The sequence below is a fragment of the Podarcis melisellensis genome, assembly GCF_964234715.1.
Source record: "Podarcis melisellensis genome assembly, chromosome: 2".
NCBI lineage: Eukaryota > Metazoa > Chordata > Lepidosauria > Squamata > Lacertidae > Podarcis > Podarcis melisellensis.
Window position 1 is genome coordinate 18,969,691 of NC_138529.1, and position 15,453 is coordinate 18,985,143.

Genomic DNA, 15,453 nt, shown 5'->3' on the forward strand with positions numbered 1-15,453 from the left:
TCTTAACCATTACATCACACTAGTCGCCTTTGACTGGACTTAACCATCCAGGGTCCTTTAACTTTACCTTTTACATGCAGAGAGAAATTTTGCATCTAGGCATTTAAAATCCCATGCCAAGGAAAACTGTATATGCAACCGCATGAAACTTGCCAGAAGCTGCTGTTAATGCAAGATGCTTCTCTGTGGTTGCTGTCTGGAACTATGCATCATCGACCTATGCATTTCAAGACATATTTCTCAGCTATAAGGGCTAGAAACTTGTACACTTTTTCAAAAATAAATCTCTGGAGGGTGAATTCTCAATACCACACTTGGCTCTTCCTCCGTGCTCCTGCAAAATTGCTGCATCCACACAGCCCTAATTAGGCATCTGCAGCAAACTGTTTTATTTCCCTAGGCTTTTAATGAACGTTGGCGTAGCTCTTTTGTTCCTGTTTTTATGCTCTTCACTGGGTATTCTGGCTTGGATTTGTTTTTGGAAATACACTCTGTTTTTAGTTGTGTTTTTATTTTAAGTCTGTTTGTTCAGGCATGTTGGAAACTCATTGGAATGGGAAAGCAGGGTTTAAATGGGTTCTTAATGAATACAATAGACAAATGGCGACTCTGTTTCTTGTTATTAGTTTAGACCTTATGAAAGACCAATTTTTGATGAAGTGACTCCTGAGCAAGTGTCCTGACTTAACTTGATATAGTGTACAAAACTGACCGTGGCTGAGAATGTTATGGGTCTTAAGTCACATTTGGGGCGGGGGAGGGAGGGCAAGCAGGCAGGAGAATCTTAGAACAATTTATTGGGCCAAAGGAAATACTGATTAGAAAAATTGGTACGATTTTTTAAAAAACCAGCCCTGACACTGAGCATTGTGCTCTGAAAATCGGACTCCTCAGTAGCTGATGTTTAGTTGTACTTTGCCAGTTGGCAAAAGAAGATACTTCCTTTGTGCCTGTACAGATGGACAGTGTTTTTGTGTGCAGTCATTTATTTTTCGTCTTCAATTTCAGGGTTCAACAGCTCGAGGAGGAAAACTGTGAACTCAAAACCACCGTTTTGCGGCTGAAATCGCAAAGCGAGAAACTGGATGAGGTAATGGAGCTCTTGAAATTTTTTTTGGCACCTTAACTTTCAGTCACGGCAGGTCTGTCACCTCTTAAGCCCTGACAGGTCTGTAGCACGAGTTTTGCCTTTATGTCATTTTATTCCTAAAGGTATTTATAAACTGGCAGCCCCTAATATAATATCATGACAGCATACAAATCTGCCATTGGATAAAGCTCCTACAGTGGTACCTCAGGTTACATACGCTTCAGGTTACATATGCTTCAGGTTACATACGCTTCGGGTTACAGACTCCACTAACCCAGAAATAGTGCTTCAGGTTAAGAACTTTGCTTCAGGATGAGAACAGAAATTGTGCTCCGGCGGCACGGTGGCAGCAGGAGGCCCCATTAGCTAAAGTGGTGCTTCAGGTTAAGAACAGTTTCAGGTTAAGAACGGACCTCCGGAACGAATTAAGTACTTAACCCAAGGTACCACTGTATTAGCTTCAGTGGATCAAGAAGCCTTCTTTTTAAGCATTTGGGAACTGGAAAACCCTGGCATCTACTGTAAATCACAAAGTAATATGCCACTATATCCCAAACTACCATATGCAAACCTCTAGGACAAATAAAAGAGGGGGGGGGGACAACTGAGAGCTGATAAATGCCTTTGGAAGAATTGCATGGCAGAGCCCTATGTCATGGGTAGGCAAACTAAGGCCCAGGGTCCGGATGCGGCCCTATCGCCTTCTAAATCCGGCCCACGGACATTCCAGGAACCAGCGTGTTTTCACATGAGTAGAATGTGTGCTTTTATTTAAACTGCATCTCTGGGTTATTTGTGGGGCCTGCCTGGTGTTTTTACATGAGTAGAATGTGTGCTTTTATTTAGAATGCATCTCTGGGTTATTTGTGGGGCATAGGAATTTATTTTTAAAAAAATATATAGTCCGGCCCCCCACAAGGTCTGAGGGACAGTGGTCCGGCCCCCTGCTGAAAAAGTTTGCTGGCCCCTGCCTATGTCATCTGTGCCTCTTATTTTGTTTGTTTGAATTTTTAGGCCACCCTATACCTGGAGGTCTCAGGGCGGTTCACAGAAAAGATCACAATATATAAAATCAAAATAAAAACAATAACCCAATAACACCCCCCCCCAAAAAAGAGAGCCACATTTTAAAAGGATGTCAATCAGATCAACCAAAGGCCTGGTTAAAAAGGAACATATTTGCCTGGTGCCTAAAGGTATACAATGAAGGCGCCAGGAGAACTTCCCTGGGGAGAGCATTCCACAGGCGGGGAGCCACTGCAGAGAAGGCCCCGTTCTTGCATTGCCACCCTCTGGACTTCTCGAGGAGGAGGAGGCACGTGAAGGAGGGCCTCAGAAGATGAGGTTCATATGCAGACATCGGCAAACTTGGCCCTCCAGATGTTTTGGGACTACAACTCCCATCATTCCTAGCTAACAGGACCAGTGGTCAGGGATGATGGGAATTGTAGTCTCAAAACATCTGGAGGGCCAAGTTTTCCTGTGCCTGTTCATATGGAACAAGATGGTCTCTTCAGTTGTAGGAAATTGCCTTTTTTGAATGCTCGCTCATGTTAAAAAAAACACACACTTTGCCCTAGAAAAACCAACATTCTAGCATTTTCCACAAGTTTTCTGTACACAAGGAGGGCTTTTTGTTTGATTTAGTGTTTGTTTGTTTGTTTGTTTGTTTGTTTGTTTACATTGGGGGCATTCAAAACAGTCAAGCCTTCTCCCCTCTAAAATGACACCATTCCAGGAGGCCAAAGACAAAATATTTCTCCTGAATATACAGAGTGACTCTTGGGTTGTAGGCAGCTTGTAACTTCTTTCTTTGTTTTCCTCAGGAGAGGCAGCGAATGTCAGACCGATTGGAAGACACCAGTCTGCGGCTCAAGGATGAGATGGATTTGTATAAAAGGATGATGGACAAACTGAGACAGAACAGGATGGAATTTAACAAGGAGAGGGAGGCTACTCAGGAGGTAGGTAACCATTTTTAATGGTGCAGGGCTAATATTGCCTGTGTGTAAGGGTAAATGAAGACTGGAACTTCTTAAATAGAAATTGGTTGGCATCCAATTTCTGTCTCAGGAGACAATGGAAGTGTGTGCCTTTGGGGATGAAGTCAAACTGTTGGAAGGTTACAGCGTCTGCCGAGAGAGATACAGGACAGACATGTTTTGTTGCAGCCTGGGGAGAGGAAGGCGTCCAGTTGTGCTACTGCAGATACACCATGGCGTTGCTTCTCTCTACACTCCCCCCAGAGGTCCTTTAAAAATTGCACCGCAGAATTGCTTTGGGAAAGAAGTTACCAGTTGTTGGTTAGCAGCAGTTTTCAAATTGTCATGGTTGTTCAAGATCTTATGAAGGAGCATCTCCACCCCGATCGTTCTACCCGGACACTGAGGTCCAGCGCCAAGGGCCTTCTGGCGGTTCCCTCACTGTGAGAATCCAAGTTACAGGGAACCAGGCAGAGGGCCTTCTTGGTGGTGGCACCTGCCCTGTGGAACACCCTCCCACCAGATATCAAAGAGAACAACACCTACCAAACTTTTAGAAGACATCTGAAGGCAGCCCTGTTTAGGGAAGCTTTAAATGTTTGATGTATTACTGTTGGAAGCCGCCCAGAGTGGCTGGAGAAGCCCAGCCAGATGGGCGGGGTATAAATAATAAATTATTATTATTATTATTATTATTATTATTATTATTATTATTATGGATTTTACAGTTCATGGATTGGGGCTAATAACGCCACTTGGGCTTCAGAAAGGCAGGCTCATAGGTTTGAGGTCTGGGTCCATTTGGAAGTGGCTCGGTCCAGCATCTTTTTGGCCTTGCAGTCCACAGTGAGCCCTAGATCATCCCCACTGTGGAAAGGGTTCTATCTCTATAGCAGGAAATCAGGAAATGAGTTGTTGTTTTTCTGGGTGTGTTGTTGCTTAGTCCTGTCAGGTACATTTTTAAGTTGTCAGTTGGCTGTGTACCGCCAGATCCCGTTCTGTATGTCGGCTTAACAAATTGTACTCTCTGTGTCCTGTTTCTTCTCCCCACACAGCTTATTGAGGATTTGCGGAAGGAGCTGGAACATTTGCAGTTGTACAAGCTAGAATGTGAGCGGCCTGGTCGAGGAAGAAGCTCTTCCTCCAGCTTGAGCGAATTCAATGCGAAGACGAGAGAGGTGGAAATGGAACACGAAATTAAAAGGCTAAAGCAGGTGAGGTGTTCTTGGGGCTGGAGTGAGGGAGATTTAGGAAACCTCCATGCCTCTTTCAGGAGGAGCAGAAGAAAGCAACTTTGTCATTGTTGTAATGCGGAAATATCCACAATGGTATTCTGACTGATGCTTTCTTATTCAGCCTGATGCGAAATTTACTTCCTTTCTCCTCTCCTTCCTCTCTTGGTAGGAGAATCAGAAGCTTCGTGACCAGAACGACGACCTTAACGGGCAGATTCTTAGTCTTAGTCTTTACGAAGCCAAGAACCTTTTTGCGACACAAACAAAAGCCCAGTCGTTGGCCGCTGAAATTGATTCTGCCTCCAGAGATGAGGTAAAGTGTGGGGAAAAAATAGTTTGCAGCTGATTAAGTGAGTGCACAGGCAGAGCATGTGTGAGCATGCATCTACACACACACCACGCACACACATCTGTCTAATAATAATAATAATAATAATAATAATAATAATAATAGTTTATTTATACTCTGCCCATCTGGATGGGTTTCCCCAGCCACTCTGGGCAGCTCCCAGCAGAATATTAAAAACACGATAAAAAGTCAAACATTAAAACTTCCCTAAACAGGGCTGCCTTCATATGTCTTCTAAAAGTCAGATAGTTGTTCATTTCCTTGACATCTGATGGGAGGGTGTTCCACAGGGCAGGTGCCACCACCGAGAAGGCCCTCTGCCTGATTCCCTGTCACCTCACTTCTCACGGGGAGGGAACTGCCAGAAGGCCCTCGGAGCTGGACCTCAGTGTCCGGGCCGAGCGATATTAGTGGTAAGATTGCAAAATCTTGAGCAGACAAGATACCGATAGAATTTTGAAACCAGTTTTCTAAGCACTGCCCAGATTTCTGTGGGAGGCTTGCTTTGAAACATTGGTTGGTGTAATAAAAAACAAAAAACAAAACAGGGCCTCCTGATCATGAAAGGTGGGCAGAATTATTCCAAAGCTGTTCACCTAAGTTAATAAGGGAGGGGGCGTCCTGCCACCTGACCTTACAAATACACACAAGGGCTGGGAATTGGTGGCAAAAGGTAGAGGAGGGAGATCAGTCTTTAAAGCCACAACAAAGTGGTTAGCAAAAGTGGGTGTTTATAACCAGCGTAGGGTCCAGGCGGATGATCTTCTGCTTGGCTTGATTAGCATTTGATCACTCTTATTCCTTTGGCCAACAGATTGGACCAAAGTGTCCTTTCCCCTCATTTATGCAGTCAGCTGGCTGTTGGAGCAGAGTGTTCTTTCTGTTGGAGAACAGGGGGAGGAAGAGCCTTGCAACTACCCCTTCACTAGCCAACAGACGGGGCAGCCTGCTTAGTCTCCCCTTTGTCATTGTATTCTTCCCGGATGGCTGGGGAAGCAGCCTCCTCGTGGCCCCGAGTGCGGAGTGTGCTGCCTTCAGCTCTGTAGTCAGTGGGCGATGTAGAATCGTTGAGTTGGGTCATCTAGTCCAACCCCCTGCAAACCAGGAATCCTGCCTGCAGCCACCCCTGGGTGGACTCGAACCACCAACCTTCTGGTTAACAGCCAGACACACTGACCTATGTGAATAAAGAGTTAGCAGCAACTTGACACCAGCACTGCACAGCCTTTTGCTAGACTCCTTATGGTCCATTGGTACGGATTAAATTTATAAAGCAAGGATGCACAATCAATGAGTTTTTGATGAGTCAGAGCAAACTATAATTAATAGCAGTAATAGTATTAATACCTGCCCCAGCAGCCCTTGCAAGAATTCCTGGCAACCAGCATCAATTGGTCTGCTAGGAAATAACCGTGATGGACCATGGTCTGTTTTCTCCTTTGCTATATAGAGCAACTGTATTAATATTTCTGTACCACGAGGAACCTTTGCAGAACTAAGCTTTGACTTCTAAGAGAAACTGAAATATCTGTAAAGATAAATCCAAAGTTTTAAAAGACTTTTTCCAGTTGTATTTTATTCAAGTGAGAATATGATTTGATATTTAGGGTGTTATGGTAAAGGAGCTTTTGCAAGGGGACAGGGATCAAAAGCTGAAGATTCAAGAGATTTCTAAGGCTTATGAACTCCCAGAGTCTCTAAAGGTAAAATGCAATAGATAATACAGACATGCTGTAGCAAACAAATAGTGTACTTAAAAAAAGGAAAAAAGGAAATCAAGATAGAATTTTCTTTTCTGTATATTGCAGTGTATTCCAAACTTTATTTACATGGGTGGTGCTGTGGTCTAAATCACTGAGCCTCTTGGGCTTGCTGATCAGAAAGTCGGCAGTTAGAATCCCCACGACGGGGTGAGTTCCCATTGCTCTGTCCCCGCTCCTGCCAACCTAGCAGTTCGAAAGCACCCCAGTGCAAGTAGATAAATAGGTACCGCTGTGGCGGGAAGGTAAACGGTGTTTCCGTGCGCTGTGGTTTCTGTCACGGTTTCCCGCTGCACCAGAAACGGTTTAGTCATGCTGGCCACATTGACCCAGAAAGCTATCTGTGGACAAACGCCGGCTCCCTCGGCCTGAAAGCGAGATAAGCGCTGTAACCGCATAGTCGCCTTTGACTGGACTTAATATGGTTGTTCTTGTTTGACTGCTGCCTGGGTTAAAGTATCCAAACAGGTAGTTAAATTTGTGTCCTCCTTCATACTATACACATGGTTAAACCGGGTTATCAACTTCCCAAAGATGTAGTGTTCTCTTAGAATGGCAATGGCGCCCACCTGAGGGGTGCCGGAACTGAGTTCCGGAGAGTTCTGGCTGGAAAAAAGCCCTGACACTTTCCCTCGTCCTCCCACCCTTCAAAAAACAACAAAAAGGTTCCGGGTTGAGGAGGGAGAGGGCGCAGCGCCTCATTTGGAAGGAGAAGTGCTTCACCCTTTAGGGCTTGGACGCTTTGGGAAAGAGGACAGAGCTGGCTTTTGACTAGCCTGTATTAAGTTTACGTTCATGCCCACCCCCCATAAAACTTGTGTGCCTTTCTGCTACTTTGTGGTCTCCCTTTCTCTGCAAATGCACAGCAAGAAAGAGAGGAACCTGTGGCAGAGCTAGGTAAAGGTTGGTTTGGTTCAGTTCTCACTGGGGGGGGGCAAAATACATGGGGGAAATAAGAGTTGGGTTTGGAAATATGAGCCTCAACTGCCTTTCTAATCACCTGACCTGTTTGATTCACTGATAGGTGGGAGGGGGGTGGAGGGGAGAGACTGGGAAATCTCCACACCATCCCCTCCCCTGCCTGGTCCATTAAAATACCGTATTTTTTGCTCCATAAGACACACTTGACCATAAGACGCACCTAGTTTCTAGAAGCGGAATGCAAGAAAAAAAATTACCATATTTTTCGCTCTATAGGACGCACCAGACCATAAGACGCACCTAGTTTTTGGAGGAGGAAAACAGGAAAAAAAAATATATTCTGAATCTCAGAAGGCAGAACAACAAGAGGGAGTGCTGCGCAGCGAAAGCAGTGATCCCTCTTGCTGTTCTGGCTTCTGGGATAGCTGCACAGCCTGCATTCGCTCCATAAGACGCACACACATTTCCCCTTACTTTTTAGGAGTGAAAAAGTGAGTCTCATAGAGCAAAAAATATGGTCTTTAAGGGGAGCACTGAGCAGAGCCTGTATGCATCCCAGGCTCTGCTCAGCACTCCCTTTCACGAGCCACATGGAGCATGTGTGCGGAGCTTCCGGGCTTTTCCCCAAGGAGGGAAAAGCCCCCAAGAGCCGCACACACGCTCCGCGCAGCTCTTTAAAGGGAGCGCAGCTCTTGGGGGATTTTCCAGGAGGTAGGGGAAGGGGCAGAGGGGGTAAGCCAGAAGCTAGAACAGCAAGAGGGAGGGCTGCGCAGCGATCCCTCTCGCTGTTCTGGCTTCTGGGATAGCTGCGCATCCTGCATTCGCTCCATAAGACGCCCACACATTTCCCCTTACTTTTTAGGAGGGAAAAAGTGTGCCTTATACAGCGAAAAACACGGTAATCTCCATAAAAATAAGCTGGAGGCCAAAGTGTGCCTGATCGCTCAGTAGCTATGGGTCCTTACGTGATGTCGCAATGGAGGTTTTTGACGTCGTCCTTCCTCGTTTCAGCTCATGGAAGCCCTCAAAGAACAGGAAGAGATCAACTACAGGCTGCGCCAATACATGGACAAGATAATCCTCGCCATTTTAGACCACAACCCATCCATCCTGGAAATCAAAAACTGAAGACTTGGAGCAAGGAAGGAGAAGCAAGTAGAGCCTTGCATCTGATGGGATGCTGTTGGATCCAAATATCACTTTGCTACTGTAAATGAACCTATATATATATATATACATATATACACACACATTATATATATATATATATATATATATATATATATATATATATATACACACACACACACACACACACTCTCGTGTGGATGCACAGGACGTGTTTATATGAGGTTTGGTACACCTTGTCTGTGAATCATAATTTGGCTTGGTCCGTTTTTCCCCATGCACTTTCACTACTACTTGTGGGCGGGGGGGAGAAGAGACTGTTACAGGATTGTAACGAAATAACCACATAAGTAACTGGATTTGCACTGTTTTTAGATACTGGACACACACACACACGAATGACACTACCTCTAGTTGCAAGGAGAAAAAGACAATGTGAGCATATCTATTGCCAATCCTCCCTACCCCAAACAATGCAGAGTCCCATGTCTTATCAGTTTTCACCCCTTCCTCTTGCCAGAAATGTGTAGCAGGTCCAGGTTCGATTCACAAGCACTGATTTCCCCTCCCCCCCCTTTTTGTCAGTGTTCTGCTACTTAAGCTACAGGAAGGTCAGTGCTGCCAAAAAGAATGTATGTATGATACAGAAGGGGAAAGAGTATAGAATTTTTATTTTTTTAACACACACACGCGCATTTGCCTCCTCTCTAGAAAAAAAACACTTTAAAAATGCTCATGTACAGTGGTGCCCCGCAAGACGAAATTAATTCGTTCCGCAATTTTTGTCGTCTAGCGAATTTTTCGTCTTGCGAAGCACGAAATCCCATAGGAATGCATTGAAAATCAATTAATGCGTTCCTATGGTCAAAAAAGGTCTAAACAAAGCCAAATTTGGTACAACAACAGTTTATTAACTGCTCTTTAAAGTCACACATACTGTAAAGAGCAGTTCAAAAACTGAAGGGAAAATAAATTAACTTTATAAACAAAACATGTCTTTGTTTTTAGACGTCGCGAGACGTTTTCGTCTTGCGAAGCAAGCCCATAGGGGAAATTCGTCTTGCGAGGCAAATCGAAAACGGAAAAACCTTTCGTCTAGCGAGTTTTTTGTCTTGCGAGGCATTCGTCTTGCGAGGTACCACTGTACATGGTTATGAATCCTCTAGGGCAGCTGATAGTATTACGCAGAACCATGTGCCCAAGCATGTAATAGGGCTGGGGTTTTGCCAATGTTGTTCTGAGCTTCACACCTCCAAAGCTGTTTTCCGAAAAACTTTTTTCTTTTCTTTTTGCATCGAAATTATCACTGGGCTGCATCAAGGGCTGCTACTGGAGATTAGACAGTTTGCTGCACCAGGCAACAAATGCAAGCTGACTTTGGTCACATGAAACTCACTGTGCTTTCATAGCCTTAGCAGCTGCCGTATTAAAATGTGGGCTTGTCCACCCACTGAAGGCTAGTAAGTTTTCCCAGGGTGGGGTGAGGCTGTGTGCTTTGCAAATAGAAATAAACCAACAGGAGATTTTGTTGCTACTGCTGCTTTAGATCTGGGCAAACCTTTCCCTGCTGATTTGTGCCTATTTACAAAGCCATTCAAGACGCAAATTAATTTAAGGAATGGGGGAGAACCTACAGATGCTTCATTTAACGGGCATCCAAACCCTTGCAGAAAGACCTGTGACTGCAATGAACCATGTGCTTCATTGAAGAACAAGGTTGTTTTTTTTAATTCTCTGAAACGTCAGAAACATCACTTCTTTATACACAACATTTATCCAGCTTGATGGCTCTCAAGCTCAGCTTTTTTGTGAGTCACCAGACATGCAGACACTTGTGCTATTGATTCTGGGTGTGATCACTCTGGAAAAATCAGGATTGATCACCTGCACCTCCAATGTGTGCTACCTAAAAGCATTCTCAAGCTCACTCTGGCTTTTCCTTTTCTTTTTTTCACTGTTTAATCTGGGGTAGGGAACCTGACGCCCTCCAGTTGTCATTGGATTCCATCTCCTGTCAGCCATAGCCAGCATGGCCAATGGTGAGTGACAATGAGAGGTAGAGTGCAGCAACATCTGGAGGTTCTCCATCCCTAAAACCACGGCTTTGCAACGTGGTCATCCATTTTTTTCCATTCCATATCCAAAATAAACCCGTACAAATTTTACCTTCGGCCAGTGGGGAAAATTGGTAGCGAAATAACACCATGTTCCCAGACCATGGTGACTATCATTTTTGGCTTGTCCAACTCAAAAGATGCCTTGTGACAGCTGCTTCACAGATAACACATTAGCTGCATGGAAGCGGCATGTCTATTGTTGAATTTGATAATCAGGCACACACATGTATTAGAGAGGTGGGGTGAGAACTCAATCACATGGGTTTCCTCCTTTATCATACTCGATAGTGGTTTACATGCAGAAAAGAGATAGTGTGTAAAAACATCTGCAAGACTTGGGTGATGCTTGTATCTGTTAGCACCTGTTGCGTATTCATTCCCTAACTGATCACAGCCTTCAGTTCCAAGTCGAAAAACAGACTTGGTGGTGGTGTTTTGTTTTTGTTTTGTTTTAAAAAAGGAAGTTGGGTGTGTAGACTTCTAGGGTCTGTAGCTACCAAAAATAAACTGGAAGACAGAATCTCTTGGGTAGTAATCGTTTTAAAAACCACTGATCTATATCCAGCAAAAGTGTTTTGCAATAAAACACTCTCAACCCCTCCGCCCCCTCACTTTGATTTCTAGATATAAAATGGTTCTGTGGAAATCATGGTCAAAATTCTTCTGCGGTCTCACATTTCATGTCCAAACAAGCATTAGCTTTTTGGGGCCACCATATATTTGGCAACCAATGATATATCTTCCTTTCTTTTGGGAAAGAGATGGGAATACAATTCATAAACAGAATAGGGGGTGAGCTATCTGAGAGTTAGCAGTCTGCATGCATTCAACATGCCCATGGTGTTTATTTTGCTCATGTGAAATCGTACACCTCTCCCAACGCCTTCTGAAGCAGCCTTCTTCCTATATTTGATGTCCTCCCAGATGTTTTGTTCTACACCTCTCATCATCCCTGACTGCTGGCTATGCTGGCTGAAGATGATGGGAACTGGAGTCAAACAACATTTTGGAGGGCTGGGGAAGGTGGCTGAAGAGAAAGGCTTGGAAATGTGTTGACTGCCTCTGTAGAAGATTCATGATCCAAATAACGCATTGGGGTAACTGACACACCTCAAAGAGTAGGGTGGTATTTTGGTGCCTTGGAAAACTCCCTCGCCTCTTTCCATTGCCACCAATGATCTTCTCTATAGGTTCATTGCATCTGAGACCCGGGTGTGCCCTAGAGTAATCTCTTTTTTTTCTGAAGGATTTTATTACAACTACACCCCAGAGCTGTTTAGTATCAAATCTCCTTGATATCAAGCAAATCTTGCCAAACATCCGGAACATATTCAGCCAGTGTAGTGATACGAAGTAATCTAGAAAACAAACCAGGTTGTCTCCTTTGAAAATATGCCTCTATATTGTTATTCGCCTGGATATATCTAAGACAAAACAGGATGCCCTTCGCAAAAGGGCAGAAAGGAGATTCAATGGTTTCCTCTGAAATGGGATGACCAATTAAAATTATTCTATATGAAGCATTCATGTATGCTTCTGTATCTCTTTCCTTTGGGTTGCCTACAGATTTCTCCCACTTGATGCTGTGATCATATACACCAGCCTTTCTCAACCTGTGGGTCCCCAGATGTTGTTGAACTACAACTCCCATCACCCCTAGCTAACAAGGCCAGAGCTCAGGGATGATGGGAATTGTAGTCCAACAACATCTGGGGACCCACAGGTTGAGAACCACTGATATACACCAATAGCAAGCTACCTGAGTCCCCATCCTTATGAAGCCAAAACAGCACCATCTAAACACAAGGGGCAGGGGCAGGCTTGAGGGAACCCCAAAGTTTACAGACATTTACAAAGATCTTTAGGAAGCAAACTCTGGGGAGGAATGTCCAGTGCATCTCAAGTGAGGACTGAGCATGCGCAGAGGGCACTGAATGTTGATTTACGGTCAGGGATGAAAATGGGGAGTTTCTTGGGGAAAGGCATGGCTGACTGGAACCCTGAACAGGACTGCTCCACACAGCAGCTTCCTATTGCATGTCCAACATGTAAGGGATCAGTTGCAGTTGATTGAAGAGATGGGGAAGTGGATGAATGGGATGGGAATTGTGAGTGACCAAGAAGAGTATTAGCAGAATCAAACCAGGAAGCCACCGAAATTATCCATAGCACTGGAAAAAGGAACAGGATGGGCCATGGTAATATTGGTGACAACAGAGCAAGAAACTCTTAAAGTCCAGTGGATATTTATGGTGGTTCCCACCACAGTGAGAGTAATAATAATGGGATGATAATTATGCCAGCTGTTTTTAATTGCATTGCCAGCTGAACTTCTAACATCATCTCTCCGTTTGGCACGCGTAACTTTTGAAATGCGCTGACATTTACTTTCGCGGTGCCACTGCTGCCTTTTTAGTTGTGGTCATGGCAGAAAGCAAAAAAAAGATTGCTGAACTTCATCTCTCTCTCTCTCCTGCCCCCGCTTTGTGGTGTGCATTATGGGGATTTACAAAATCATTAGCATTGACTGCAACCACTGTTAATATCCTTTTGAAGGCACAAAAGTAATTAGCCACCGTGTGTGAACAGCAAAAAAAGGGGGTTTGTTTTAAGTATCACATCGTCTTATGACCATTCACCTTTTTAATACATTGGCATTCAAGGGAAGATAAAATTAATGGGGGAGTATTGCAGGTGTTCGTTAGTTTGAATGTTACTGAAGCTTTCGCCTTTGCGAGTCATTCATTCTAACAACGCATGCAACACTTCTTCTGTCTTTGACAGAGCGGTCAGGTGCTTATTCCCCAAAATCTCCAGCGATCGGACTTTGATAGCGCAGGGTTGCTGATTTCATTGACATAGCTTTTACAGGATGGAGGTAGAGTGAATCTGAACGTTTGATTCCATACGGGTTTGAGCAATGGGTCGTTTATGCTTTGTTTTCAAAGTTGGAAGAACCAGGCATGTTGAGATTTGTGAGACAAGAGAGGGAGAAGTTGGAAAGACACCGAGAGAAAGTGCTGGTTTTGGCCAGGGCAGAAAGCGATAGGTTGGAAACTGCTAGATGAATTCTAGCATCGGGAATGCTGCGTTGCTAGAAGTATGTAAACAAGTTTGGATAAGCATGTGTTGGGGGCAGGCTTGGGTTAGAGCAGGGTCTCCAGCTGTTTTTGGACTACAACTCCCATCATCCTTAGCTAGCAGGACCAGTGGTCAGGGATGATGGGAACTGTAGACCAAAAGCAGCTGGAAACCCAAGTTTGAGAAACCCTGGGTTAGAGGATACGTGATTCCTAACAAGGTGATGGATGATTACCGTATTTTTCGCTCTATAAGACGCACCAGACCACAAGACGCACCTAGTTTTTGGAGGAGGAAAACAAGAAAAAAAATATTCTGAATCTCAGAAGCCAGAACAGCAAGAGGAATCGCAGCGCAGTGAAAGCAGCAATCCCTCTTGCTGTTCTGGCTTCTGGGATAGCTGCGCAGCCTGCATTCGTTCCATAAGACGAACACACATTTCCCCTTATTTTTTAGGAGGGAAAAAGTGAGTCTTACAGAGCAAAAAATACGGTACTTATTTGGGATCTCAGCCCACATACTTTATATTTGAGGCAATCTTTAAATGAAACTTTGTAAGTGGTGTGCCAATGCTGTTGTGTTTGTTTATAGCTATTGATGTATATGATGTTGCACAGAAATACGTTTGGGTTTTTTTCAAGTGGCTATCTGAATTTCTTAAGCCGACCGTCTTTGTTATATTCTAGTGCCTTTGCCTTAGTGCAGCCATTTTGAAAGAGTAGATAGAGCAAGGATGGGGCACTTTGGACCTTCCAGATGTTGCTGCATCACCTCTGACCATTCCCTGTGCTACAACATCTGGAAGACCACAAGTTCCACATCCTTGGGGTGGCGACACCTGAAAAAAGAGAGAGAGAATATTCTTGTTTGTGTGGGAGCTTTCCAAAAAAAAAAAAGTTTGAGATGTGCTAATGTATGTACAGGTGGCGCTGTGGGTTAAAGCCTCAGTGCCTAGGACTTGCTGATCAAAAGGTCGGCGGTTCGAATCCCTGCTGCGGGGTGCGCTCCCGCTGCTCGGTCCCAGCGCCTGCCAACCTAGCAGTTCGAAAGCACCTCCGGGTGCAAGTAGATAAATAGGGACCGCTTACTAGCGGGAAGGTAAACGGCGTTTCCGTGTGCAGCTCTGGCTCGCCAGAGCAGCGATGTCACACTGGCCATGTGACCCGGAAGTGTCTCCGGACAGCGCTGGCCCCTGGCCTCTTAAGTGAGATGGGCGCACAACCCCAGAGTCTGTCAAGACTGGCCCGTACGGGCAGGGGTACCTTTACCTTTACCTTTAATGTATGTACAAAACACCTGAAAGGCAAATGTTGATAAATGTGGAGTCCAGGAATCAGGAGGAGTAATTGGATAATCTGTTCCAGCCCTTTTACCAAGGGAGAGTAGGGTTGGCTAGTGTGTTTTGGTCATCCCCCAACCGCATAGGATGCCTTAGGCCAGGCATGGCCAAACTTGGCCCTCCAACTGTTTTGGGACTACAACTCCCATCATCCCTAGCTAACAGGACCAGTGGTCAGGGATGATGGGAATTGTAGTCCCAAAACAGCTGGAGGGCCAAGTTTGGCCATGCCTGCCTTAGGCTGTAATCTTACATCTACTTAGCTTAGACTGCAGCCTTTCTCAACCTGTGGGTCCCCAGATGTTGTTGAACTACAACTCCCATCACCCCTAGCTAGGAAGGCCAGAGCTCAGGGATGATGGGAGTTGTAGTCCAACAACATCTGGGAACCACAGGTTGAGAACCACTGGCTTAGAGAAAGCCCCACTGAATTCACAGCTGAACTTACTTC

At 44.8% G+C, this 15,453-nt stretch overlaps 1 protein-coding gene and 1 long non-coding RNA gene across 5 annotated transcripts in view; one reads left to right on the forward strand and one right to left on the reverse strand.

Annotated features, from left to right (window-relative positions):
* The window catches only part of RAB11FIP4 (RAB11 family interacting protein 4), a 188,228-nt gene extending 179,657 nt beyond the window's left edge, over positions 1–8,571 (forward strand). For 3 of the 4 annotated variants that reach the window (XM_081898647.1, XM_081898648.1, XM_081898650.1), the window contains 6 exons: positions 1,009–1,090; positions 2,917–3,054; positions 4,128–4,286; positions 4,477–4,620; positions 6,264–6,359; positions 8,349–8,571. In XM_081898647.1, coding sequence (XP_081754773.1) covers positions 1,009–1,090; positions 2,917–3,054; positions 4,128–4,286; positions 4,477–4,620; positions 6,264–6,359; positions 8,349–8,465 — 736 coding nt within the window. In that variant the 3' untranslated portion in view covers positions 8,466–8,571. The remainder of the gene's footprint in view (positions 1–1,008; positions 1,091–2,916; positions 3,055–4,127; positions 4,287–4,476; positions 4,621–6,263; positions 6,360–8,348) is intronic. The other variant, XM_081898649.1, reaches the window with a different exon arrangement.
* The window catches only part of LOC309363030, a 111,725-nt gene that overhangs the window by 56,656 nt on the left and 39,616 nt on the right, over positions 1–15,453 (reverse strand). The gene's annotated exons all lie outside the window — the stretch shown is intronic.